Consider the following 27805-nt stretch of genomic DNA (forward strand, 5'->3'; position numbering starts at 1 on the left):
CTCCTTGCATGGTGCTAACAATTATATGCCAAAAGTGTTGCCAGGTTTGTTAAATTCGAGTCAATTTGGCATTCCTGTAGTTCTAATAATTCTGAATCTGCAGTAGCCACCATCAATAGCTTTCACTCCCATTAGGATTGAACGGTTTGTGCTCTCAATGTAATAAGTGCTTTCGACAACCTAATTAGAGCTGTTGATGAATGAAGCAAGCTTGTTTTGGCAACCCTGTGCCGGTTTATGTGGAAGTCTGTTGGCAGAGGCAATGACAGCAGTGAGCTACCTTTTGCTTTCTCTCTTGTGCTTAACTTCTCATCTATCAGTGTACACCAAGCTTCCCTTTTATTGCAGGAGATATGGGACTGTTAATCATCCCCATATTCATTAAAAGCAGACACATAATCAATTGTGAGCAGCTTGCCAAAGAAGCTGCCTCTGATGGTTCTCCGAGGAGAGGGGAGAGTTGGCAGAAGGGGGTTGAGATAATCAGAAGGACAAATCTTGACATACTGGGGTTTAGAGATGAATAACACGAGAATGATACACTGAGGTTTTAATTTGCCATTTGTATTCCTGATGGTTTCTTCATGACCGTTTATCTTGCACTACACTGACATCTTCTGGCATGTGTTCTCGTGTTTTTCCTTGTATTTGGGTGCTGTAGGCCTTTGTCCCTCTTCTGTTTATTGTGCGATTAGGGTGATTGCTTTTTGTAATGCAATAGTTTGATGATTTAATTCTTTATTTGTCTTGGAATTGCATCAAACCTCCTACTTGTCTTGCTGTTAGTCAGTTAGAAGCTGCCACACTTGCCCAGAGCTTTCTGTGCCTGCAGAACTTGAGAAACAAAAATTGATGAATAAAATCATAAGATAATATTCGTCGCCCCCTCCTTACATGTCATACATTTAATATTTTTTAAACATAATATTGCATAATTTGATTGCACTTTCAGCTGCCAGAAGTAATCTCTGCTTTATTTAAACATTTGGTAACACTTTAGATTAAGGAGCACTATTTACTAACTAGTTCCTTATTAGCATGCATATTAACGACATAGTTGTTGTTTATTAGTTCTTATAAAGCACATATTAATGGATTATTCTGCGTAATGACTTGCTCTCCATTGTAAATATTTTGTAAATACCACTTGTAAATATTAAGGTAAGTAGGGAGTGTGACAGCATTTCTTTTGTACATTGTTTGATCTATGTTTAGGGATTTAAGTATGTTTAGGGATGGGAAGTTTCGTTGTATTTTCTTTTGATGTATTTTCTTTTCTTTCAGGTAGTTTAGAGGGTATCAATTGAGCTATTTTTGTTTTTTATTTTGGCCTGGTCCACTCCTTTAGTCAATCTCTTTATTTCTTGGTTGTTTGTAGACCCTAGACAGTCATAACATAAATTGGGGGCTCGTCCGGGATATAGTGGAAAGGGTAACACTTTAGAATAGGGAACACTTATTCATTATTAACTATGATTTTTCCCTCAATAAATTCCAAATTTGCTGCTTATGAATAGTTAGTAAGGTAGTTGTTAAGTTTAGGTATTGGGTAGGATTAGGCATGTAGAATAAGGTCATGTAGAATAAGGCATTAATATGTGCTTAATTACTTCTAATAAATGGCTAATGTTCTTGTAATATGCATGCTAATAAGCAACTAGTTAAGAGACCCTAAAATAAAGTGTTACCGTGGATGGTAATAGTTAATAGTAAATATGTCTTCCCTAATCTGAAGTATTACCAAATATTTACTCTCCATTTCTTGGATTCTTCTTTAAAATCAATGCAAAAATGTGGTAAAAGTCAGTCTGGGCCTTGTAATAAAATCTTCTATTGAAGCAAAGCATCGGCTGACATTTATATTTAGACCTTCTGTCCTCATTTTTTTGTAGTCGGTGTGTTTCCCTCACTAAAAGAGTAATAAAGACGAGGCAATGACTCAGACTCAGGCTTTTCTTTGACCTTAACTGACACCTGAGGGCTGTGACAGAAGTGTCTTCTTTTTAAAATGTGTGTTTGTGTCTGGACTTGTCTTTTTCCCCATGACATTCAAATCTTATTAAATCTAAATAGTTTTCTTTAATTCCTTTTATTTCTGTTTATTTAAGTTTGGTAAAAAAAAATTGCTGTATTATATATGAAGGGAGAGAGTGCAATCTCAAAAACAGGATGAAAAAACAATGGACAAAAAAAGCTGAAAGGTAGTTTTTGCAGGTCAATGTTGCTGGAATCAGTCTATGCTAAGAGACACTTGAATTTTGTAACGTTTTATTTTTTTATTTTTTTATAGTGATAAAATGGACTGACGACAGGCAAAATGAACCCATCAATCATAAACTGAGAGGGTCACGCTCATTTTCTTTTGACTATGAATGCTGTCTGTCTGTTATGGACACATACGTAGGTCACCAAGTCATGTCCCCTGTCGTCTCCCATCATTTATATATGAGTGCACAGGATAAAGTCTGGTTTGAGCAGCCATGCAGAAGTCGTCTCTCTCAAAGCATTCTAACTGGAGGGGGGCCTGAACTCTCTCACCTCTTTTCAGAAGTTCTACCTGTGATACCTCCTTCCTACTGGTTTACCGTCTATGTCAAGTTGATCCCTCAGTGCCTGCAGATCTAACCCCACTGTGCACTGTGAGAGGTGAGGGAGAATGTTCCTCAAACTTTCTTCTAGCTGGCAACTTACTTTGTGTGACTTACAGCCCGGGGCTTGTTTTTAAGGCACTGGATGCTTAGAACTCTGAGACAGTCTTCAAATAGATTTGACATTTCATTGGAATACATGCCATCTGTGAACAACTTTGATATATTTTTTTTTTCATTCTATTTTAACAAATTAATAATGAACAATACAATGATGATGATATTGTAACTTGTAATATCAACATAAAATGTATGATTTTTTTTAATTTGTATGTTATTTCAATATATTACAATAATTAATACATGTAATTATTTGTTCTTATTTGTACTTGTTTTTATTTTAATATTCATAAAATGAATACATAATATAATATTTATAACAAATATTACATTGATTAACTTTTTATTTAACATTTTAAATGATAATATAATCAATGTATTTTTCAGTTTATTTAAATAAAATAGTAAAAAAATTACAAATAAAAACTGATTATATTATAATTTATAAGAATAATAAAAGAAAATATATTAGAATTTTTACTTCATTATTTAGAAGAATCAGTAACAATTCTTGTTAAATAAAATAAATTCAAATATGTTATTAAAATCAAAATTGTATCTGTTAATATTAGTTAATGCACAACATGAACATGAGCATTTTTATTAACTAACATTAACAAAGGTTAATAAATGCTGTAAAAATATATTGTCAATTGTTTGTTAGTGTTTATTAATGCATTGTTAACAAATGAGACCTTATTGTAAAATGGTACTGAAGAATTTAAAAATGTATAATAAATGTAATTAATTTGTCTTATTTTACCCTCTTCATTTAAATACTGCTTATTATAAATAACATATGTAATATGTACCATATGTAATGCATTTATAATAAATAACAAATTGATTATAACTCGTTTTTATTTGAAATTTTATACTCACATTGTTCACAAATCCTTTTTAACTTTTACTTTTTATTTAATTTTAATAAATGAATAGATAAATCATTGTGTATGTAATATAGTAAGAAATGCATTTATTACATTTGTTTTTACATTATAATTTGGTGGAGGCTTTTTGTGTCATTTGTCATAATGTTGATAATGGCATGCACAAAGTTACAGAAATAAATGAAAATATCTCTATTAACTGTACTTTCATGTGTTGTTGTGGGTGGCATTATCTTTAGCACTTTTCAACAGAGCAATTCACTCTACTCAGTAACAAATAACAACCCTCCCTACCACCAAAACCCCAAAAAAGAAACCCCAAGCCATCTCCACATCCAGCGCAGAGAGCAACAGCTGTGGTGGGCCGCTTCTCCACTGCTATTTTGATTTCTGTCCCCATTTCCTCTTTATCACACTTTGATAAGGTCACCCCACGCTGTCACCTGCTTTAACAAACTCCATTTACTTTCCACTGCAATGCTATTATCTCTATGAGATGTTGTCTGACAGACAGTATACCTACACAGAGAAACTCATCATTTTGCTGCTTGGGAATCAAACCTTCCCTGTTCGTGTTGCTATTTTGTCCTCTTAACTCTAGAAATGGTCAATTTTAGATGCCTTCTTGAGATTTGTAATCTGCCATGTTTGCTGTGTAGCCGAATGAGAACACGAGCGTACGGTTAACTACTTCTGGATGGTGTATTTCAAGGAAGTTTGGATGTTTATGCATGAAAAGAATACTGTATACGTGTGTTGTGTTTTAATATGATTATTTCCCTCCCCGGCACCTTGTCATTATCACAGATTTCATTATGGTGTGCAACATTCTCGCTCTGTTGGAACACAATTCAACGATTTAGCTGAAAGAAATGTCAAAAACCAGGAACCGGCAGTAATTTCAATCAAGCCACCTATGGTTAGCCAATTGTCACAAACTGTATTTTGGAATTTTTCCCTATTCATTTAGGACACAGGCACGGCACTGTGCAAATCATTGCCTGTTGTTATATGCCGTCGTATTCCTCCCAGACTCTGGCATGTTTGTACACAAAGTATTATTGTGTACTGAGGTGTGCAAAAGTAAACATTATACTGCCACTTTCCAAAGCAAAGAGCAATCTCATTAAATCGCGAATGCACAGACCTCTTATCAAAGAATTCATCGCGGTCCCACCACCCGATCGCTGCTATCGCTCAAGCGTGAATATCGTTTAACAGTGTGTTAATGCATTGAGGTATGTGGGGAACTGTTACAGCCTACAGGTCTTTGACCCGATTAGGCCAACTGTGGGGTAATTCCATGTAAATCACCCACTGTGAGATTGCCAGACAGCGCCGCTAACTAGAGGAGTGGGCCATTTGAATTTCATCCCCGTCATTCATCCGGTCTTAATGGAGAGGCAGAATGAACTAATTGTCAGTAGTGAGTCAAGGGTGCGATCCCTTGCCTAATTTGAGGTGCTTAATGTGCTACATAACTACTGAGTGTGTGACGGCCACGCCTTTGCTGTGAATTATTAGACTCGGTGTGATAGATATGCTGGAGAGCAGTGTGCAGATTAATTTCTTTGACTAAAAATGCTGGCGTACCTTTGCTCGTATATCACATTGCGCATCGCTTCATGAATGATACTCCTGCAGATAAAAATCAATCTAGACATTACACGCTCTAATCGGTGGTAACGAGCAAAGTCTGCATGAGGTCTGATCAGATATGATTCTGAGCTGACAAATATGGTGTTTCTTACTAGAAGTTTTTTGATTGCATAAAAATGTGCATTAAAAGTAAATGTGGGCATTATATCAGAGTGGCCATTGGCCATACTGGTAACTTTGATCAGTGGTGGTCTGTCAGACATATGAAGTGTTATGAAATGAACTGTGTTTAATCAGTATACTAATTAATAATCAGAGTGAGGTTGACAAGATAAAGGCAACTAAACTGGCCAATCAAATGGGTATTTAAATGGAAAAATGTAATTTGCTGTGGTTTATGCATGACTTTTAAATTCAGAAGAGAATTTTATACTTGCGTTGAGAAAAAAAAAAAACAGTTTTCCTTCTGAAACTGCTAGTAAATTTCACAAACAATTAAAAAAGTACTGAGCACACTGAATTAAACATGATTTTTTTTAAAAATGTGCTCCAAAATCTTTGTGTGTAAAATAATAATTCTTAAATTAAGTTTATTTTCCCTTATTGACATGTTTTTTTTGTCCGCAACATTTACTAAATGCTATTTTAGTATATATTTTTTTGATGCTTAAAGGGATACTCCACCCCAAAATGAAAATTTTGTCATTAATCACTTACCCCCATGTCGTTCCAAACTCGTAAAAGCTTTGTTCGTCTTCGGAACACAATTTAAGATATTTTGGAATTTACTATGCAGTCAATGGGACAGTCACAAGCCTCCCGGTTTTCATCCAAAATATCTTAAATTGTGTTCCGAAGACGAATGAAGCTTTCACAGGTTTGGAACGACATGGGGGTAAGTGATTAATGACAAAATGTTCATTTTGGGGTGGAGTATCCCTTTAATTTAGGATGTTTTCCCCTAAATTTACTAAGGATTTTATTTTATTTTACATAAAGAAGAAATGGTGGATCGAATTCTTCTATATTAAGTCATATTTGATGTCAAGTGCCTCTCTATTAATTTATATATTTTATTTTGGTCATAGTCTGTATGTCACTATATAGTGAACGAACAGGCAAATCAGAAGTAGTGGAGTGGGGATTGGAAAGTTTATAATCTTATAATCTAAAGATATTTAAGATATATAAGGGCTAAAAAAAATTAGATCATGTTAATAAAAACATCCACAATCTTTCAATATTGATTTACATATCAGTATCTCTGACAGACTGCCCAGAAGGCCCACTTGTTATACAGCACTTCTCTTCATTCTGTACTTGACTGTAGAATAACATTACTTTTATGCATACTGATTCCAAACAATCATGCATTATTCAATTAGCAACTCTTTTGAAACACATCTTGGAAAAGCAAACATCCGAATTCTGCATTTTCAGCATTGTACAAGCACATCTCTCCTGCAGCGTAGACAAACAAGAGACAATGCAGTTTACTTACCATCCACTGGGGGGCAAAGGCGTACCACCGTCTCATTTAGCACGGAATAACAATGACCTATTTTGCAGAACTACGTGCAAAGGCGTTCATTTCTGTTTCTTTGAAATGCGCTGTGTCTATTTGTATAGTTATACATATGCATATCCACTGACATGGCGTTGTGCCGGAGTGTCGCATCATAACTTTAAAAAACCTCAGATTATTTGAAGAGTTCTGCTGAATCTCTTGAGGAGCCGAGGCAGATTTCTTTACTTCTATCAAACCCCGTAATACCCTGAGGAAGCATGCAGCACAAGCTTTGCTAGTTCTGTGAGTACTGGACTGACCTCATACTAACTGCTGGATCCAGCCAATGATGGAGGGATTAAAACTGCATCATCTTTAGCGCTATAAATAATCTGCCCCAAGATCAGTCTGCTACTTCAAAGAGATGTGCATGGCGAATAGATTAGCATGTGTCTTCAGTGGGGCAACATCTATTAATAATGATGCCCACCGTGATTTTTATTTATATCTGAAGGGCTGTTTATCCTCAAGGGCGCACGGGACGGTCCCCGGGGACCGAGCAGGTTGGCGACCTTGGTGCTCCTTGGGGCCTGAGTCAGGTCTCAGCAAATGCGGAGCACCTTGAAAAGGGGAGACAGCGAAATGTACTGAGAAGGCACTAGGGAGCTGGGTTAAATCTTCTGAGACACACTGCAGATGGAGAGAGAAAGAGAAGGGGAGGGAGGAAGGGAGAGAGAGTGAATAGGATACAAGCGTTAACTGGGGCTCAGACCATCCGCTGGTGGCAGGATTAAACCGAGGGAATACAAGTAGCCTCGGGCGAGGGGAAAATTAGCTGGAGGTGAGGTGAGGACGCTTTGCTAAGGTCACAGTGAGACCGGGTCTGATGGCGACTGTGGGAAGTTCTGACCAGGCGTGACACAACTGAGTATGGTGGCTTATTTGATATGCTCTACATCCTCTCTTGAACTTGAGCGTGTTCTAGAACACTGCAAGTCCTACTTACAAACGGCAACGTTCTACAACAGTGGCTCTCAAACTTTGCAGGTCAAACGTTGACCTTTGTTCACATCAGAACCTCCAGGTATCGCCGGATTTCCATTAGGTTTTTCGTTTTCTGTTTAATCACACCACAATCTGGTCAGTGCTGTGACGTTCAGCCGGTTCGCATCTCACATTCCTGAATTAAGAACGTACATGAATAGAGGTTGTAGACATACAAAGATATCATTTTAAATTATACATAGATCAGAAAGAGTGTTATTTTTTAATTAAAAGCTGATTGCCACAGGCATTTCTTCCCTTTTTTTTTTTTTTTCAAGTATTTTATCCTGTATTTTTTTCAGGTTACTTTAAACCTCAATTTGACTCAAGTCATAATGTATTTAATGTTAAATATCCATTTATTCGAATAAATTCTCAGTCTAAGCAATTAGACTGTCACACTGTAAAATTAAAACTACATCAGATCATATTATATTTGAGGATATGTATAATTAGACTTGGAATAAAATAATAGAAATTAAATGTTATAAATACAAAAAAAAATAAAAATAATAATAATAATTTAATATAGTAGAAATGTCTTTCTTTCTTTCACATTTTGAATATCTGGGGCATTTCCAAACACCCAAGAATAAAAAAGTATTTGAAAATATGCAATTTATATTTACTGTACTATTGTTCAAATGTTTAAGCTCGGTAGTATTGCTTAGTAATATATACTTTCATTCAATAAGGGTGCACTGATCAAAAGTGACATTAAAGACCTTCAGATTTCAAATAAATGCTGTTCTTTTGGATCCACCTTTTTCAGTCTGCTTCTAAACAAACTGTGGATGCAGTTAGATGAATTACTGGTTCTTTTTTGACTCCTTTACACAATTTATAAACTCTTTGTGAGTTCTCAGCTGGTAAAAATACCACCAAATTAAGTACACATGTACAATGGGCACATTTAGCCCAGAACACAGCATTGTTTTGGATGCTCTGTAAATTAAATAGCAAAATATATGTCCTAAAAGTGGTCCAGTCATGTTGTGACATTATCCTTATGTCTTTTGTTTGGTACTTTTAGGTAGAGTGTTAAAATGAGCCAGGACTGAGAGAAACCAAAGAGATGCAAATTTTTCAACAGGAGTGTATATTAGTCCGTTAAACCATCTGGAGAGTATGTGAGAAGCATTGTTCTAGAATTGATAGAGTTGATTTTACTCCTGTCCTCCACCGAACGCTGCTTATTGTTGTGTGCTTCAAAAGCCTGAGGTAGACGTTTGTCAAAACCATCCACCTCCACAACATTCTCAAGAATGTGGGTGCATTCATCACAGTGAATTTGTCATGATAATAGCAAACCTTATCCACAGACATCAGCTGGGGAGAGCATTCCTGTAGTTACCTTGACAGATTTTTACACTTCCTTTCAACACTCCTATAGCTAAAGAAGATGACTGATGACATTCATAATTCAAATTTGTGAAGATGTTATTTCAGGTCTCTGGCCAACCAGTAATAAGAGAATATTTGCATTTGCAGGAAGCTCAGCAGTTGCTCTGGTTTTTTGATGAAAAGTGACAAAAATTATGAGGCAAATTTCATACGTCTTCTAACAGGATGTGAAACTCCCCCATCGGTGGCCCTGTCAGTTTTCTGTGAGCAGTTGCAGTGGCAAACATATCATTAAAGCTCTCAGTCCTTGAGAGCTTTTCTTGTCTCTAGCCACGCTGCTGATGCAAAGGGCTTCGGGGACTTTTTCAAGGCCTCAGCCTACTTCTCATCTGCAGACAGAAAACTGTGGAAGAGGAAAAGAACGGAATAAGACTCTGTGTGGTGCCTCTGTTTGGTGAGAGCAAATAATACAAGTCGACCGCTTGGCTTTGAGGCTGAACACAAAGATTTGAGGCTTAAAAGAGTTTTCCAGCCCTCGGTTTCTGTTTCTGCAACCAGATCTAGGTTTAGTATTCAAAAAGGTAGTTATATGAATGACTTCTTAAAATGGTGTAGTGGCATATAAAATCCATACGGAAAAAAAATACAGTATGTTTAATCGGAATATTCTAGGTCCTAGGAAGAACCCTAGAAGAATTCTTGTTGTTGGTTTTATTGTTGTTGTAGTTGTTGTTATTATTATTACATTCATTACGATATTTGATATATATGTATGTATGTATGTATATACAGCATGTATATATATAAATATATCATTTTTATTTTTACTATTTGAATGTTAAGTGTTAATTTAATTTAAGTCTCAGATGTTTCGATTAAAATTCTTTAAGTATTAAATGAGAAAATTGTTGTTATATATTATCCACATTATTGTGAACAATTAACATTGCTCAGCTAATTTGGTTTTGGAAGAAATTGATGGGAAACATTTGTGTTCATGTTGAGTCTTTTGATTGCATGATTTGATGGGTTCTGCTTCTTCAGAGTATCACAAAAACAGAAGTTTATTAAAAGAATAGTTCACCAAAAAATTTAAATTAGCTAAAAATGTATTCACCCTCTTAGGCCATCCAAGATGTAGATTAGTTTATTTCTTCATCAGAACAGATTAAGGAAAACATCACTTGCTATAGATCCTGTGCAGTGAATGGGTGCCGTCAGAATGAGAGTCCAAACAGCTGATAAAAACATCACAATAATTCACAGATCTAACACCATAGAAGCAAGAAGTCCAAAACATATAATAAATATGTCAGTGGATTTCGATATGAGAGGACAACAGGGGAAATATATATATGTGTGTATATATATATATATATATATATATTTTTTTTTTTTTTTTTTAACTGAAAGAACCATTACTATGGATTATGTACTTGTACTTGTAGAAATAAAGGTTTAAAGTTATAACTCCTTAGTGATAGATTTAATTCACAAGACATTAATTGATGGGCTGAAGTTGTGTGGATTATTGTGATGTTTTTGGACGCTGTTTGGACTCTCATTCTGACGGCACCCATTCACTGCAGAGGATCCATTAGTGAGCAAGTGATGTAATTCTAAATTTCTCTAAACCTGTTTTCATTTGTGGAAGAACTATTCCTTTAATCTCATTGCTGATTTTAAGAGACCTCATTTATACTTTTCATTTTTATACAGGTTTGCGATTACTTTCTTGTAAGTAAACTCTAGATTCAGGACAGAGTGTTTAAGGGGTGACTCCCTCGTTCTGTAAGAGACAGATCTGCTTGTTGCCTGAGGAGCTACACTTTTGCCTGTATAATCAGTTTTCTGGCTCTGAAGCCAAAAATCACAAAATTTTCCTAACTCTTTGAACACGGTCACATTCTTAAACTTTAGAAGAGGACTTTAAATGAGTTTTTAATGAGCGTGTTTTGAGTTCCAAAGCAGCACTTTTGTCAAAAGATCTGAGATTTGATGTAGCAGCTGAAAACGGTTTGTGAATCTTTGTTGCGCGGCGGTGCTATTTCCAATACATTTAACAGTAAAAGACTTTTATAGCCCCAACATTTAGGTATGTGCAACACGTTTAATGTACACTGTTATGAATGGTGGCTTGTCAATGAAGAATGGAGGCACAAGCTAGTCTGAGGCAGGGAGGCGGTGCGCTTTTATCTCCCAACACGTTCTCATTCCCAAGGCATCTTGACGAGCCCCATTGCCTTTGGCATCAATACCCTGATGTGAAGGCCATTGAAAATGTATCATTATGACATTTAATTTCTCACAATATCCTGATGAATTTACTTTTAGATCTTGATTATTCTAAAATGTCTCCATGCTTATAATTCCACGTCTTAGATTCCTGATAAAAGATGTATTGTGTATTGATTTATGCACTTTCTTTTTTTTTTTTTTTTAAATGGTGAAATTTTGGGATGTCATTTTCATTTTGAACTCAGCAAATTGTATTTGTTCACTGTGTTTAATCTGCTGTTTTCTGTAGAAGTTCTGCTCTGCTGAACTTCCATTGTTTGCCAGGGATGGCAAAGCTAAAAATCCCAAAAATATCATCACTCATAGTTTTAGATGCAGGAACAATGGACAATTTAAATGTATAATCAGTATTTATACAGCTGTTTTCACAAATATACAGATGTGACACATTTTATCCAGCTAAAGTGTAAAAGCTAATTTTGTTTCATTTTATTTATTATTTTTCAGTATATTGATTATTAACGTTTCTTGTTGAAAGGAGATGAAATCTCTAAAAATCAAGGGTCGACTGACCACAAACCATGCTTAAGTTCTAGAATTCGCAGCTACAGCCCAAGGACAGGTGTCCTTGAGTTTCTCGTTGCTTTCTTGTACAAACTTCAGAGTGTCTTCAGTTTATTCCAGTTGGATAGCATTATTTCCATGCCTCCAGAGTGATATGTTTATTTACACCGTGCAACAGATGTAAATAATAACCCCTCCTGGGCCATGCAGGTGTGCCGTGCAGTACCGCTCATGAGGGAGAATATCAAATGAAGATACGTGCTCTGTTTGTGTGTAAATATCTGTAACCAGCAAATAAAGTCATCAACTTTCAAACTTACAGTCATCAACAACATTGCAACATCAACACCTGAACTATCTGAATGTTTATTCTGCACCTGCAGGTGAGTTTGCACTGCTGGTCTTCTATAGTCTTCAGTCTAACTGTAAAGACAGCATTTCATGGAGGATTTTACTAAGGGGTGGAATTGACTAACTGAACACATACCTGATTTTAACACTGTTCTGATGAATAACTGCTGCCGTAATCAATGGTTAAGCATCCCTCACCTCAGTCACATGTTAAGCCATATGTCTGTCACTCAGACCAATCCAGACTTCACAGCGTTTAACCAAAATGTGTTTTATTTTATTTGTACTGCTGCACTACCATTCAAAAGTTTGGGTGGGTAAGATATTTGAATGCATTTGTAGTATCTTTTAATATTTTATACAGTTTTTAATATTTTAAAATGTGATTTATTCCTGTGATGGCAAAGCTTGATTTTTAGCCTCCATTACTCCAGCCTTCATTGTCACATGATCCTTCAGAAATCATTCGTGCTCATGAAACATTTATTTTTTATCATTGTTGTAAACAGTTTAATAATTTGATATTTTGTTTAATACAATTCTGCTTAATATTTTTGTGGAAACTGTGATTTTTTTGAAAAAAAAAAAATTAAATCATACTTGAATGGTAGTGTAAATTATTGCTTAAATATTTTTGAGCACTATGATTGTGCACTATTCATGATTGAATTGAGAAAGCCTTTTAAATTCCAATTAAATTCTTGAATTTGAGTTGAGATAACAAACAAGATGCAGAATTCTAATTCAAACTTGAATGTAAAGAATTAGAATTGAAATCCTTGAAATTCAATTGTTAAATCAATTTTTGTTAAGACAAACTTTGAACATTGGCTTGGCAAATCCTTATTTAAAAGTTTTAAAAAACCTTGAAGTTTGAAGCTTTATCGGATTTAGGTGATAGATAGATTTCTATTCCTGCCATTATTAAATTAACTTCCTGTGGGACATCAATTGAAAATCACACTATTAACTGAAGGGAAACATTTTTTCAAATCTGATTTTTGCACGACCCCGTTGAGCACCTGAACAAGAGTGATGTTTTGATGATACAGGATGAAAGTCACTAAAATGATGTCTCACAATCTATAATGAGCCTAATTTGCATAGAAATGAGACATGTTTGTGCCAGTAAGAATGACAGTGACTGTTTTTAGTGTGTTTAAACGGCTGGTGTGTCAGCCATTGTGATGCCAGTAGCTTCATGTGACTTTCTCTGAGTTTCGGATTCCACAACCCTCCCTCATCTCCTCATTTAGCAGAAAAAGCTGTTTAATAACCATTCCTAAGTGCTTCAAACTGTGACTCGACAGTGGGCTCAAGTTTCTGTTGCGTCTTCTTGATTTTTAAAGCCGTTGTTTACTTCACAGCCCAGCGTGTCTGTCTGAAGCCAATTTTAAGTCACGTATAGCTTTAGAAATATGTATTCATAAGCCCCAAGGCCGAGTACCTCGTGCCTCGGGAGTCTGATCTGCAAAAAGACCTTTCATCTCCAGACAGCTCGCACATAAAGTGGGCAGCGATGGTTGTACGTTTTAGCGTTGTCTCACAAAATTGCTCCCGCTTTACTTCAGGCTCCTTGAAATGACTTGAGCTGAGGGAAAAATCATGGAACATGACAAGCGGTGTCTAATCCTAGGAGGGATCAGAGAGGTATGGTTCTGGAATGATCTCTCTTAATGAAAGCGAACAGGTGATGAGAGACACCTACAGTACAAGTCTCTTCTTTCCAGCGCCTCTCACAACATACTCCTTCACCTACACTGTTGTGCTAGGTCTGCTATATTGGCATCGAGATATCAGAATGTTGTGTAAAAGCTAATTAAACTACAGAAACCATAGAGAAAAAGCACAAACAAAAACATATAAAAGAAACACAAATTAATTTGCTCAGTGATTTAATAATGAAGGTATTTTTTCAAAGTTACAAAAAAATAAAGAAAAATAAAACAGATTATTGGATTACATTATTAAAAGAAAAAAGTTTTTCTACTTCGAGATTTCACATTTAACTCAATGTGTTGCCATTTCTTCATTGTTTGTGAAATTTACTAGCAATTTCAGAGTGAAATTGTTTTCAAAACCTTTTTTTTCTTGTAGAAGAATACACCGTTTACACACACAAACATTTGCAGTTGATCGTTGTTTCACGTATTTAACAAACATAATTGTTCCTCTATGTATTATATTACATAAACTTGCATCTCATTTAATAACTCACATTAAATATTCTTCTCACAGATCCATTTAAATGTTTTATGACACCCATGATCAATCCACCCTGATGCAAAAGCCAAAACACAGTTCTCGTTTGTATTTCCATTGGGCTCTCGAGACCTCCATAACCTGAAACAACAGATCAACATTAGATGTTCAGTGCTGCTTTCTGTGTGATATGATACACCGAGAATCATTTATTGGATAATAATCAGTGATTTCTCACATAGGAGTCATTTTGCTGCCATCAACCCATTTCCATGTGTCCTCTACATCTCTGTCACTCAGACCAATCCAGACTCCTGTATCACCAGGAACCCTTTTAATAAAGTCCTAGTAGAATGAACCAGACATGAGTCTTAGATTAGAGTCAGCTTGAAATGAAAACTCACCCATTTTCTACATGCATGTTACTGATCTTATTGTGAATGATTCATTAATACATGTTTAATTTTATTTAAATTGTAACTCATAACTTTTAATTGAAATGTTATAGTTGGATCTTCTATATGTTATAACTGCACTTCTCCAACCATTTAGTCTGCTTAAACCCTGAAAGCAAGCTTGCATTCATCTTCCTCCACTTTTGAGTGCAACACTCACATCTGAAAATCCTTTTTTTTTTTTTTTTTTTTTTTTTTAATAATTCATTACCGGCATGAACAAGGTTTTACAATCCAACACCTTTGAGAGATTGCACTCTTCCTCTGCTCTTATTTGTTACTCACTTGTTCCTCACTATTGTTAATGATGATCAGATCTGCTCCTTTGTTCTTACAGTATGTTCTGCTCTCATCCCAGTTCTTCATCTCAAAAGAGATGAAGTAAAGACTGGATTGATAGCACACCCATCCATCTGTAAACACAACCAGTTCACCTATTAACTACTAATACTGCATCCTACGAAACATTTTTGTTTTAATATACTTCATGATTACCCATGTTCTCTCTTTGTTTAATCAGGTCACAATTATTTGGTAAGCAAGCTCTCTCTTCTTTGTTTAGTTGCTGGTGTGTCTCTTCTGTGTAGTTTTTATTGAATTTGACTCCCAGCACTATGACTGCAGTCAGCAGAAGAACACACAGCATCGCCAAACACACTGTAAATGCTCTGGAGCTTCTCGTCCTCACACAGTCACTTTCTAAACACACCACAGACAAGAAGTTAAATTGATCCTAAACACTCATATAACACACAAAATGTGTGTAATAATGAAATTAGCCTAATCACCTGTGTGTTGAGGTGTTTGGTGTCTTCTGGTGTATGAGTTTTCTGTTTCTGTCCTGTCTTGAGGATCTACATTAGCATAGATATCCATCATTTCTTTATCTTCTCTATCCATCCTATGTGTAACAGGAATGTTCATATTGCAATAGACACATTCAGTCTGCTGGAATTAAATTCGAGATGTGGACTGCACTCCTCTAAACTTCTGCTTTTGAAATTTGTGGTCAAGAACATGTGATATTCTGTTAGCACGCTAAAAAGAAATGTTTTTGCTGACTATTGATGATGATAATATATAATCATATAGTTTTCTATACTCATTTACTGTAGATTATTGACATGTCAATGTACTCCACTACAATCACAGTCAACAAACACATTTGAACTACAGTGTTTGAACTTGGTAGCATAAACAAGCACTTCTCACTCAACTCTATTTGATTTTTTGATTTTTTTGCATTGGAGAGTGACATGATGACACTGCAAATGCCACCAAATGACACTTTCTGAAAATGGCGTCAATACTCTGCCGCAAGTCAAAAAAGGCCCCAACACATTGCTTTTATTTATGTAAAAACCAAATGACTGCAGTATTGGTTTCTTCAGGGTAAAATATTTGAAAGAGGAAGAAAAGGCACTAAGGTGTCAGACAAATGTAACATTCTGTAAATGCTGAATATTGTTCCTGTGTTGGGCAGTGTTTGCACCTCTTTTCTGTTTTTAACACTACACAAAGTGTGAACATTGTCTGCATTGGTTTAGATAATCATCTCCTCTCCATCTTCTCTGTTCATCGTGTGTGTACCAGTAATGGTTTTGCTGACATAAGTACTCTGTTATCTTCAGGCTTTTTGGAATCATTCAAATGGTGAATGTTGTTCTGTGCAGTTCTGTTCAGATGGATTACACTGCTCTGAACTCTGCGTCTTTTCTGCTTTTAAAAGATGCCACTGTGTTCTCCATGTGCATTTATGTGTTCATTTTGATCGTAGTTGAAGTTTAAACTTCTTAAACCCACAGTCCCTGTTTTGATTTCTTTGTCTTGTGGCAGGAGTTCAGTATGGATCTGAAGCAGATGTAATGGATCTAGACGTGAGAGCATTGTGCTGCAATCAGTGCGTTTCCATGTGTCATCTACATAACTCAGATCAATCCAGACTTCAGAATTACCAAGCTATCAGTCTTCTAGTTTCAAATCTTCATTGCAGAACAGACATACACAAGGCACAACAATCTATTCTTAATCCTGAAATCAGCGAATCAGATGTCGCTCACTTGGCTTCAGGTTATTAGAGGGCGGGGGGCGGATTCTACCGCAGGTAGCCTGATGGGAGAACATGTGGTGCACCGTTAAGACTCTGACAGGGATCACGTCATGCGGCGGTGTGCGGAGACGATGTTCACCTATCATCTCCACTCAGCTGAGGAGAGAGATGCTGTCTGGCAGATCAGCGCTGCGGAGACATGCGACTCCACGTTGTTTTCTACATGGGTGAGCTTCCCAAGTGAGATGCGGGATTGACTTTCCTGTGAGAACTCCCCTGTCTACGCAGAGGGGGATGAGCTCACATATTCGTATTTTTAAAAGTTATTTTTTGCTAATTGGAAGGAAATAGTAACTTTAATGCTGAAATGCACCATTTAAATGACTGAGAACTTGCTGGTAATTGTCATAATACCAGCTAGGCTATATGTTTGGGACTGAACCCTCACCTACGTTTAAAAAGTATGAGTTGAAAACAACACAACCTGACAGGCAAGACAGGGCAGAAGGTATGAGGGCGGGAAACACACGACAGAGGACTGACACATTGTTTGTTTGCAAATGCAACTTGAATTAATATTTTGTATCTAATGCAATGAAATTCATTATTATATGAATATATAGTGATAATTGTGACCCTGGACCACAAAACCAGTCATAAGTGTCAAATTTCCAAAATTAAGATTTGCCATGTTCTCTCTTTGTTTAATCAGGTCACAATTATTTGGTAAGCAAGCTCTCTCTTCTTTGTTTAGTTGCTGGTGTGTCTCTTCTGTGTAGTTTTTATTGAATTTGACTCCCAGCACTATGACTGCAGTCAGCAGAAGAACACACAGCATCGCCAAACACACTGTATGGTTTGTTAGGATCGGACAATATTTGGCTGAGATACAACTATTTGAAAATCTGGAATCTGAGGGTGCAAAAAAAAAAAATCAAAATACTGAGAAAATCACCTTTAAAGTTAGCTATGCATATTACTGATCAAAAATTAAGTTTTTATATATTTACAGTAGGAAATTCACTGTAGGAAATTAACTAAATATCTTCATGGAACATGATCTTTACTTAATATCCTAATGATTTTTGGCATAAAATAAAAATGGATAATTTTGACCCATACAATGTATTTTCGGCTATTGCTAAAAATATACCCCAGCGACTTAAGACTGGTTTTGTGGTCCAGGGTCACAACTGATTGTTTTACCCTAACATAGTACAGAATGTTATTTTTCTTCTTCATTTTATATTATACAATTTGTTTGTTTTACATTTTTTCAAGGTTTAAACTAGCTTCTAAATCCAAAGTTTTAGTGTTGTCTCAGATTATAGATTTGTAGCTAAAATGAAAAGCAAATGTAAAGGCTTACAGTTAAGACCTTTACCTTTCACTCACCCTCCCTTATTCTTTCCCTTGTGCTTTAGAGTAGAAACAATCTAGCCAAGTGTGCTAAGTAAATGAAGGTTAAACCTTATACACTGCATACTTAATGCACCTCTGTTCTCCGATAAGAAACGGAGGCTAATGAGAATGTAATTCCCTTTAGTGGCTAAAAATACTGAACAAAATGGACATCAAAAACACGGTTGATTATATAAAGCAGCTCTAGCTGTAGTTTATCTGTTCACATACCTTGGATTTCAATTTTGCCCAGCTGGACTGAGGACGGGCTTAATTCTCAGTACCAGGACTCTGAGGGAGTACACAGGCTTCTACACAGCATGCTATTAATTTACTAACCATTAGCACCATGGTCTAAAATCATCCCGTAAGAGTTTGCATGCAAACACTAAGGCTTGAACAGAATGAGCCTCTTGTTTCCACAAATTCCCTTTCTAGAGTTGGTATCGGATCTAACAGGTAAATATTTTGGCCGCGTTATTGATAGTGAGATCACTTAGAGTGATTATTCTGTGCTTATGTAGCTGCCCTGAGCTGATGGAGGGGAGCAGCAGGGGAGACGTATTATCTACTTGAATAATGCGCTTGTGTTTTTCGTGAATAAATATTAGGAACATGTTTAACTTGGCTGAACTTACCATGTCCTGGAGTTCCCAAAGAGGAAACACACTATAAACTGTGAAGAAATCCTCTGTGTTCCAATATGCATGCTTTTCGTAGACTATTTTAGCATAGCTATGTTTTTGAAAGATATGTCTTATGTTCAGCAAGGCTGGATATATTTGGTCAAAAAACAGTTATATTGTGAATTATTCTTACAATTTAAAATAATTGTTTTCCACTTTAATATCTTATTTGTGATGGCATAGCTGCCATTACTCCAGTCTGCAGGGTCACATGATCCTTCAGAAATAATGCTAATATGCTGATGTAGTGTTTAAGAAACACATCTTCCTATTAGCCAGAGGTTTAAAGAGTAACGGAAAACCATACTTAAGTAAAAGTAGAGATACCTTACCATTACAAATCACCAATTCCAATACCACTTGAGTAAAAGTGTCTCTCTGTGGGGTAATACCTTTTCAAAAGGTACACATCTGTACTTTATTTACCTCTAAAGGTGCATGTAAGTACCTTAAAAGGTAAAAATTCATACCTAAATGGCACATATTTGTACCTTTTGAAAAGTGACGCCCCAGTGACAGCTTTTGTACCTTTTTTTTCTGAGAGTGTCTGATTTTAACAGTAATGTAGGCGCAAAGATGCACAAGTCCTCAACACCTAAGAGGAATGCCAGTGAAAAACAAGAAACAGTTGATGTGTGAAGAGAGCAATCACGTTTATATTGCTAAAATAGAAATAATTGCAATATTGCAATAAATCAAGGCAGGCACAACAGCCTCTTTAACATTTCACACTCAAGTCTCTGGTTGTAAGCTCATCAAAAACAGCAAAAGAAAACCATCCAATAGCAAGTAAAATTAACTAGTCAAAGCCAACTTGCACTGGACGTGCTGGTTTCAGCTTCATCTCATCTCATACATGAAATACCTGCAATTTAAAACTAATGCACTCACATTCACGTGAAGCAGCCTTGTTGATGAGTGTGAATGTGTAAGTGTTCAAAATAACAGCATTTAATTAGAATACATTTTTTGTAACTATGTAAAATTCTGTCACTTTACTTGTAACTCAATTTAGTACATGATGCATTAAATCTGTACATGTTAAATTCAATCATTTTCTTAAAAAAAAAAAAAAAAGAACAATAGTGTTGTATGAAAAAAAATAGTATGACAAGGATATCTCAGTGCTCAGCATTTACACTAAAGGTCATTGTAGAGTCCAAAAATTTCTTTATTTGAGATTGAGATTTAACTTTAGTGTCATTGTACAGTTTGAATAAAGCATAGTCCATATAATCCATGTTTTTGACCTCATTGATTTTGGGTGTAGGAATATTACATACGCTAGTATGCAATATAAAGAATAAAGACTCATCAAGCTATCAAAAATAAAATAATAAATAAAACATGAGGAAAAAAGATGAGAAACAATCACATCATCGGCGATAACTCAAAAGACACAAGGAAAATAGAGAAAACAGAGAAACAATTACAAAACACAACAAAAAGTGCACAATGTAACAATGAACAAAAACAGTTGAAACATTCTTCAGAATATCTTTTATGTTCTGCAGAAAGAGAGAGAATCATACAGGTTTTGAATGACAGGAGGGTGAGTAAATGATAAAAAAAATAGTGTTGTAGTTGAACTGTCCCTTGATGTTTTAACGAAACGAGAGAAAGTTGTTAGCATATATCATATAGGTCTATATGATGGATGTAATATATTAGGGAAGATATTTATACTGGACAACTTCAAACAGTTTTTCAATATACACTAAGTACAAGAATTCACATATAGCAGGAGAGACGCTTACTTTGACAGAGAGAGGACTGTTTTGATTGTCAAATTAATGTGGCGTCAAATTCGCAGGCAGTTACTCTACTTCAATATTTGACCTTTTAGAGTGGGCCACAAATTTGACTCGAAAGCATTGGCAGTCTTTAACTTAGAGAGTGCCTCACATCAAATTGTCCATTTGGTTTATGTGGAAATCGGTTCTAATGCATGGTCTTTTATTGAGGGCTCACTTGCCTCCTGGCGGTCTCGGTATCCATGTATGCTCAGCAAGCCTGTCTCAGCTGTCGGTACCTTCTTTTTTTATTGCCAAGCAATTAAAATCTGTATAGGAGCAGAGAGACCCTCGGCGACGAAACCGAGGAGAGAGACAGCAGAGAATCTCAGAAGCTGAGGGGAAGAAATGGTGTTTACGACATAATCGCCGAGGAGCATGACTTATCTGTGGCACACGCTCGTGTTTGTGATGAGAGGGCTTCTGGGATGTGCCAGCGTCTTCCCTGGAAGAGGCTTACGGAACACTCTAAGCTATGGAGGTGTCATTTCAGCACAGTGTGGTTTTTCACCAACACCACAGCAATGAATACCAAACCAAACGCTTTGTGGAGCAAGAACGAGATTATGGGATCTTTTTCTTTTTTTTTCCAGGAGAAAAAACTGAGAAGCAGGAAACTTCTTCCTTTTGCTCTCCATTCAGTCAGTTGAGAACAATTGATTTTTTAAATAAATAATTTATTCATTGTTAGCAGCCCTTTAGTGTTGCGAAGTTTGTGAAAGAACATTTTGTACTTCAGTGAAAGCAAGAGCATCTGACTGTCTATATTACTTCTGTTCATTTCATGTTGCTTTAGCATCAATACCAGAGCCATTATTAACTAACTGGCTATAGAAAAACAGAGCAGGCGAGAGAGTGGTAGGGTTGGTGCTTTCTGCTGTCAGCTGAGTGAATAGGTTGATGAGTCATCTCTTGAACTAAATATTTTCCTCTCAAAAAAGCTTGTGTAGCATGAAAACATGCTGTAAGAGCAGTAGCAAAAAGAGGTCACGCCAAATATCACGTATAAATGTGCAGCTCTGATACCTCCTTTGCTTCAGAGAAAAGACGACAGAGATAAGTATAAAAACATAATGACAACCTCTGACAGCTTCTTTCAGTGTGGCTTCTTGATGTGGAAGTATACAGTTTTTTTTATTTTTCTCTCACTTTTTTAATGTCTGGTGTGCAGTGTTGGATGTAACGCGAGCTACGTAATCAGATTACTTCTTTTGAAGTAACTAGTGTCAAGTTATCTAGGGATTCTTCTCAGCCTCAATGTCTGCCTAAACTTGAAAAAGGCTTCAATCAACTTCAGAGGGTGCATGGAATAACTCAAAACATCTGATTCTTCATCACTGAAGCAATTTATTGAAAATCTTTCAGCAACAACTTGATCTTCCTTTGCTTATTTTCAGAGTTTAATTCAGATGCTTAGCTTAATAACCTATACAGAGAAAATATATAAATATGAGTCGCTACACACAGTAATGCGGTCATTTAAGGATGTTAAACCTATTTAAGCTACAACCAATGTTACTAGAATACTCAATCACAAAGTACAGTACATAGCGCTTCAACAGCAACACTAAATCAAGTGCATTTACTGCACATGGCCAGTTAGCATATTAGATGCTAAACCCGCTAGCTTTAACAAACAACTTGCAAGACATTCACAATTGGTCTTTTAAACAATCTGTAGCCACTAAAGAAATGAGTCTTTATCCTACCAGTAGCATCTCAATTTGATGAACACATTGTGGCTTTTCCCAGCTGTCTTTGAACAAACTGAGCATGTAGTTTACTCCAAACTCAATGGCTACATCTGTGCATGCTTTAGCAATCTTTCTCCTTTGGTTTTATAACCAGTATCAACACCAACTTGGGTAGGACAAGCACATTCACTTTTCCAACAGAGATCCCTCTGCACACTGATAATCAAACAAGCACACCTGGTTCTATGTAACATGTGACGTTTCAATGGCCAATCAGCTTCCCTGTTTCTTCCAGGTTGCTCTATGTGCCCACAACCAATAGTATCCATTCATTTTGATCTCAAATCAAAACATTTCATCTGATATATTTTATTCTTTATTTAACAATGATGAATATAATTTTAATTAATTAATTTATTTACTTATTTTTATTTTTTTAAACACAATTTCAAGTTTAGCTTAACAACTAGTAAAGTAACGCATTACCTTTTAATTTAGAATGTAATATCTGAGTTACTTTTTCAAATAAGTAACTCCAGTTACTTTGTTTCCAATGTATTGACTGACAGCTCTCATGTTGCCATGTTGGGAGAAATCGGGAGTAAGTGCAGAGGTGTTGTGTGCGCTGTGTGAGCATGATCTTACTGTAGTTCTAAACTAAATATGAACATGTTTTTACTTATATCACCTGCACAAAACAGATTCAGTATTCCTCAAAATGAATAAAAACAGTCAAATGAAAACTCAGAATATTATGCAAATCTGTAATAATTAAATATGTTAAATAAGACAAATATAATATGTGTATTTAATCCCATTTCATTAACCAATGTCTTTGCTACTGAACTTCGATGATCCAGTTCAACCATACTAAGCAAAAATGACACATTTTGTTATTGCTGAATAGTGTTAAACTTTCTTCTCCTGCCCAGATTTGAAAAGTAACTCAAAAGTAACGTAATGCATTATTTTCCATAAAAATTAAAAAAGTAACGTAATTAGTTACTTTTTTAGGGAGTAATGCAATATTGTAATGCATTACTTTTAAAAGTAACTTTCCCAAACACTGCTGGTCTCTCTCTCTGTGTGTACGTGTGTGCTTTTTAAATTAATTTTATTATTTATTATTTCATATATATATATATATATATATATATATATATATATATATAATATTAATTAATATTAATACACACACACACACACACACACACACACACACATATATGTATATATATATATATATATATATATATATATATTAGGTGCATCAAATTTGAATGGGAAATTTTAATTTCAAAATATCAATTTGGCATTTTGTTCCAATTAACATAAAAATTACTTTTGCAAAGTTTTGAGGAATTCCACTGAGATTTAGGGGTGCCACCTAACACATGAACTTTGGCGAAATTTCGAAAAATGTGCAATTTTTTGTCTAATTGCCAAAAGGTTGACCTGGAAATGTTGAGTACAGTGAACTTTTATACAGTAACATGTTCTATAGGGTTATCAAAGTAAAGTTGTTTGTTTGCCCTTTGTGCAACTTGGGCATTTCTCAGAATTCAACTTTCAAGATTCTCCATTAATTTGTCCTATAGACAAAATGAATGGAGGTCAATGGGACATGTTCACGTGGTCTTACCCTGAATTTTGTGCAGCAGTGATGGATGTCGGACACACATATAAAGTTTAATTGACTTTATTGTTAAACACAAGGGGCGATACTGACACACTTAAAAGAACAAACCCTATCTAGTAACAACTCACTGGCAACTAACAGGGCCTAAATGGTAAGAGCTGACACTAACTAAACTTAAAACTTAATTGCTCAGTCTGTGCCAGAGTCTGCTCCAATGAGCAACTTCATGTTAATTTACTGTAACAAATACAATGCTACTCTCAATAAACATGAGACATCTACAGTGGGTACGGAAAGTATTCAGACCCTCTTAAATTTTTCACTCTTTGTTATATTGCAGCCATTTGCTAAAATCATTTAAGTTCATTTTTTTCCTCATTAATGTACACACAGCACCCCATATTGACAGAAAAACACAATTGTTGACATTTTGCAAATTTATTAAAAAGAAAAACTGTAATATCACATGGTCCTAAGTATTCAGACCCTTTGCTCAGTATTTAGTAGAAGCACCCTTTGATCTAATACAGCCATGAGTCTTTTGGGAAAGATGCAACAAGTTTTTCACACCTGGATTTGGGAATCCTCTGCCATTCCTCCTTGCAGATCCTCTCCAGTTCTGTCAGGTTGGATGGTAAACGTTGGTGGACAGCCATTTTTAGGTCTCTCCAGAGATGCTCAATTGGGTTTAAGTCAGGGCTCTGGCTGGCCATTCAAGAACAGTCACAGAGTTGTTGTGAAGCCACTCCTTCGTTATTTTAGCTGTGTGCTTAGGGTCATTGTCTTGTTGGAAGGTAAACCTTCGGCCCAGTCTGAGGTCCTGAGCACTCTGGAGAAGGTTTTCGTCCAGGATATCCCTGTACTTGGCCGCATTCATCTTTCCCTCGATTGCAACCAGTCGTCCTGTCCCTGCAGCTGAAAAACACCCCCACAGCATGATGCTGCCACCACCATGCTTCACTGTTGGGACTGTATTGGACAGGTGATGAGCAGTGCCTGGTTTTCTCCACACATACCGCTTAGAATTAAGGCCAAAAAGTTCTATCTTGGTCTCATCAGACCAGAGAATCTTATACAGGTGTTTTTTATCAAACTCCATGCGGGCTTTCATGTGTCTTGCACTGAGGAGAGGCTTCCGTCGGGCCACTCTGCCATAAAGCCCCGACTGGTGGAGGGCTGCAGTGATGGTTGACTTTCTACAACTTTCTCCCATCTCCCGACTGCATCTCTGGAGCTCAGCCACAGTGATCTTTGGGTTCTTCTTTACCTCTCTCACCAAGGCTCTTCTCCCTCGATAGCTCAGTTTGGCCAGACGGCCAGCTCTAGGAAGGGTTCTGGTCGTCCCAAACGTCTTCCATTTAAGGATTATGGAGGCCACTGTGCTCTTAGGAACCTTAAGTGCAGCAGAAATGTTTTTGTAACCTTGGCCAGATCTGTGCCTTGCCACAATTCTGTCTCTGAGCTCTTCAGGCAGTTCCTGCAATATAACAAAGAGTGAAAAATTTAAGGGGGTCTGAATACTTTCCGTACCCACTGTATACATTGAATATGACATTGTCCACTCTAGAATACTGTTGATGTTAAGCTATTAAGCTTAGCTAACATAGATAGCTAACTGTGGTTGGCAAACTAACGTTAGCTAGATGTAATGAGCACCAAATACCTATAAATATGACTTAAATGACTTATGATAAATAAGTATACAAAGACACAACTACAGATATGATAGTAATATGTAATAATACATACCCAACACAGAAAGATCACCTCAAACAGAAAGATCACCTCAGTTTTCTTGAGCTGTAGTATTGTTTACCTCAGATCTCAATGGCGACCATTGAGCACTATTAACCACTTTATCCAACAAAAACAGATGTGCGGTGGCACCCTAAATCATCATGTACTGGAAAAATATTTTGCATGTGTTGTTTCTACATATATTGGAACACTTTTAGCACCCAGCCATATAAAAATTCAAGAATTGTGTTTTTTGATGCACCCTAATATATATATATATATATATATATTGTTCTGGATCATCTATTTGAGTTTAATGTTTGTAGTGATCAATTCTGATACCTAGTCATGTAGCTTGCTTTAAAATATAGTTACCATAGTAACATTCTAAGTCAGTTAAATTCAGTTGCCTTTTTTAAGTAGAACTTCACACAACAAACTTGCAGCAGCCATTCATCTTGTGATCATCTGTAGGAAGCATTGTCAGTAAGTTTTTTTTTTTTTATAGATAATTTGTATTCAATTTGATGAATTTATTGTTTATAAAGCTATGAAAGGACTATATAGCATAAATGACACTAAAAGGAGATATTATTGTGTTGTTAGAGATAACTATAGAGAATGAGGATTACGTCACAGTCTTTTCACTCCGCGTTGCATTTCGGGAAGGCGCCGCCATATTAGCAGGATATGCTGTCCGTTCCCATGGTTACTTCTCATTCTCTATACGGATAACTGCTTATCTTTTGTTTTGTTTTTGCCTTTAAGTTAAACAATATTCATTCTTCATTGTATCGTTTGCAGGGAAGAGAAGCTAATTTGTGGCATTGCATGATAAATACTTTTTTTTTTCTTAGATTTTGTAGAATTTCATTTACAATGTTGATCTGATTACCGTGAAAACAGTGTCACCCGCTGGACGCTCGCTGCTGCTTCAGCCGTCATATTAAATTATCCAAATAAAGTGTGTTCAACAAGCTGACAGAAGTCGATCCATTTCTTTGTTGGAAACGTTTTTTTTTAATGATAAAGTATAATTGTTGCCATTATAAATATTCATTTTTTCCACGCCACGGAGGAGAATCAGAGATTGTGGATCACATTCAGCGAACAGTCACAAACTCACTGTACTTTTTATATTTATTTAAACAAATGACAAGCAAAATCAAATCCCTAGGAGCTTGTGAACAGTTTTGTAGCATTTTTAAATGCTGGTTTAATGTACTAAGACAGTGATGCTAAAAGACAAGGTGAGCCAGAATATTAACGCGACATGTTTAAACATTAAGCGTTTCCCTCAAAAACCGTAATGTAGAAAGCGCTTGTGGATTAAAACAGTGATATTTAATGTTCATATTTTGGGGCTCATCTGTTTTTCTGCACATATTATGATTTATTAGTAAGGTGTGTACAGAATGTTTTCTTTTACTATCACTGTCTCGGTGCATTTGTTCTTATGAGAGGAAAATGCTTAATGTAAATAAATGCGTTGCGTTAACATGTTGAGTTTATATGCGTATCTGCATATAGTATATGCTTTACAATTTTGTCTTCATCACTGTCTTGGTACATTAAGCCACTTTAAGCAGTTTAGAAAGTCCCCTGTTCAAGTTCTGCTAATTCACAAGCGAGTCATACAAGGTAGCGTTAATTATTAAACCAACAAAATCAAATCTTTCAAAAACACAGAAATGTGATTATTTTATTGAGTGAACGGCAGTGGGTTTAATCAGTGACATTAACAGATTTACTATTCGGCGTCTTCTCTGCGACCTGCTTCCTTTGATGTGTTTACACATAGAAAAAAGGCGAAAAAAACATACTGTTTTATCCAGTTTTCTCTCAGAACGATGATCTGAGTTACTATTGCAATTCTCGATGCAGCATGAATGACATACAATGG

General features: G+C 36.0%; 2 protein-coding genes across 2 annotated transcripts in view; one reads left to right on the top strand and one right to left on the bottom strand.

Annotated features, from left to right (window-relative positions):
- The window catches only part of opcml (opioid binding protein/cell adhesion molecule-like), a 153247-nt gene that overhangs the window by 30901 nt on the left and 94541 nt on the right, over positions 1-27805 (top strand). The gene's annotated exons all lie outside the window — the stretch shown is intronic.
- LOC131548753 (CD209 antigen-like protein D) lies at positions 14142-15819 on the bottom strand. The gene is made up of 5 exons (XM_058790262.1): positions 15691-15819; positions 15398-15601; positions 15188-15315; positions 14686-14792; positions 14142-14588 (listed from the first exon to the last, which is right to left on the bottom strand). Exons 1-5 carry the CDS (start codon positions 15800-15802, stop codon positions 14465-14467), a joined length of 675 nt encoding a protein of 224 aa, XP_058646245.1. The 5' UTR covers positions 15803-15819; the 3' UTR covers positions 14142-14464.

The sequence above is a fragment of the Onychostoma macrolepis genome, chromosome 10 (assembly GCF_012432095.1).
Source record: "Onychostoma macrolepis isolate SWU-2019 chromosome 10, ASM1243209v1, whole genome shotgun sequence".
NCBI lineage: Eukaryota > Metazoa > Chordata > Actinopteri > Cypriniformes > Cyprinidae > Onychostoma > Onychostoma macrolepis.

Coding starts and splice junctions, on each gene's coding strand:
- LOC131548753 (XM_058790262.1), bottom strand. CDS start 15,802: ATGGATAGAGAAGATAAAGAAATGATGGATATCTATGCTAATGTAGAT. Junction 15,602..15,690: donor CCAAACACCTCAACACACAG/GTGATTAGGCTA, acceptor TGGTGTGTTTAG/AAAGTGACTGTGTGAGGACG. Junction 14,589..14,685: donor GGCAGCAAAATGACTCCTAT/GTGAGAAATCAC, acceptor CTGTTGTTTCAG/GTTATGGAGGTCTCGAGAGC.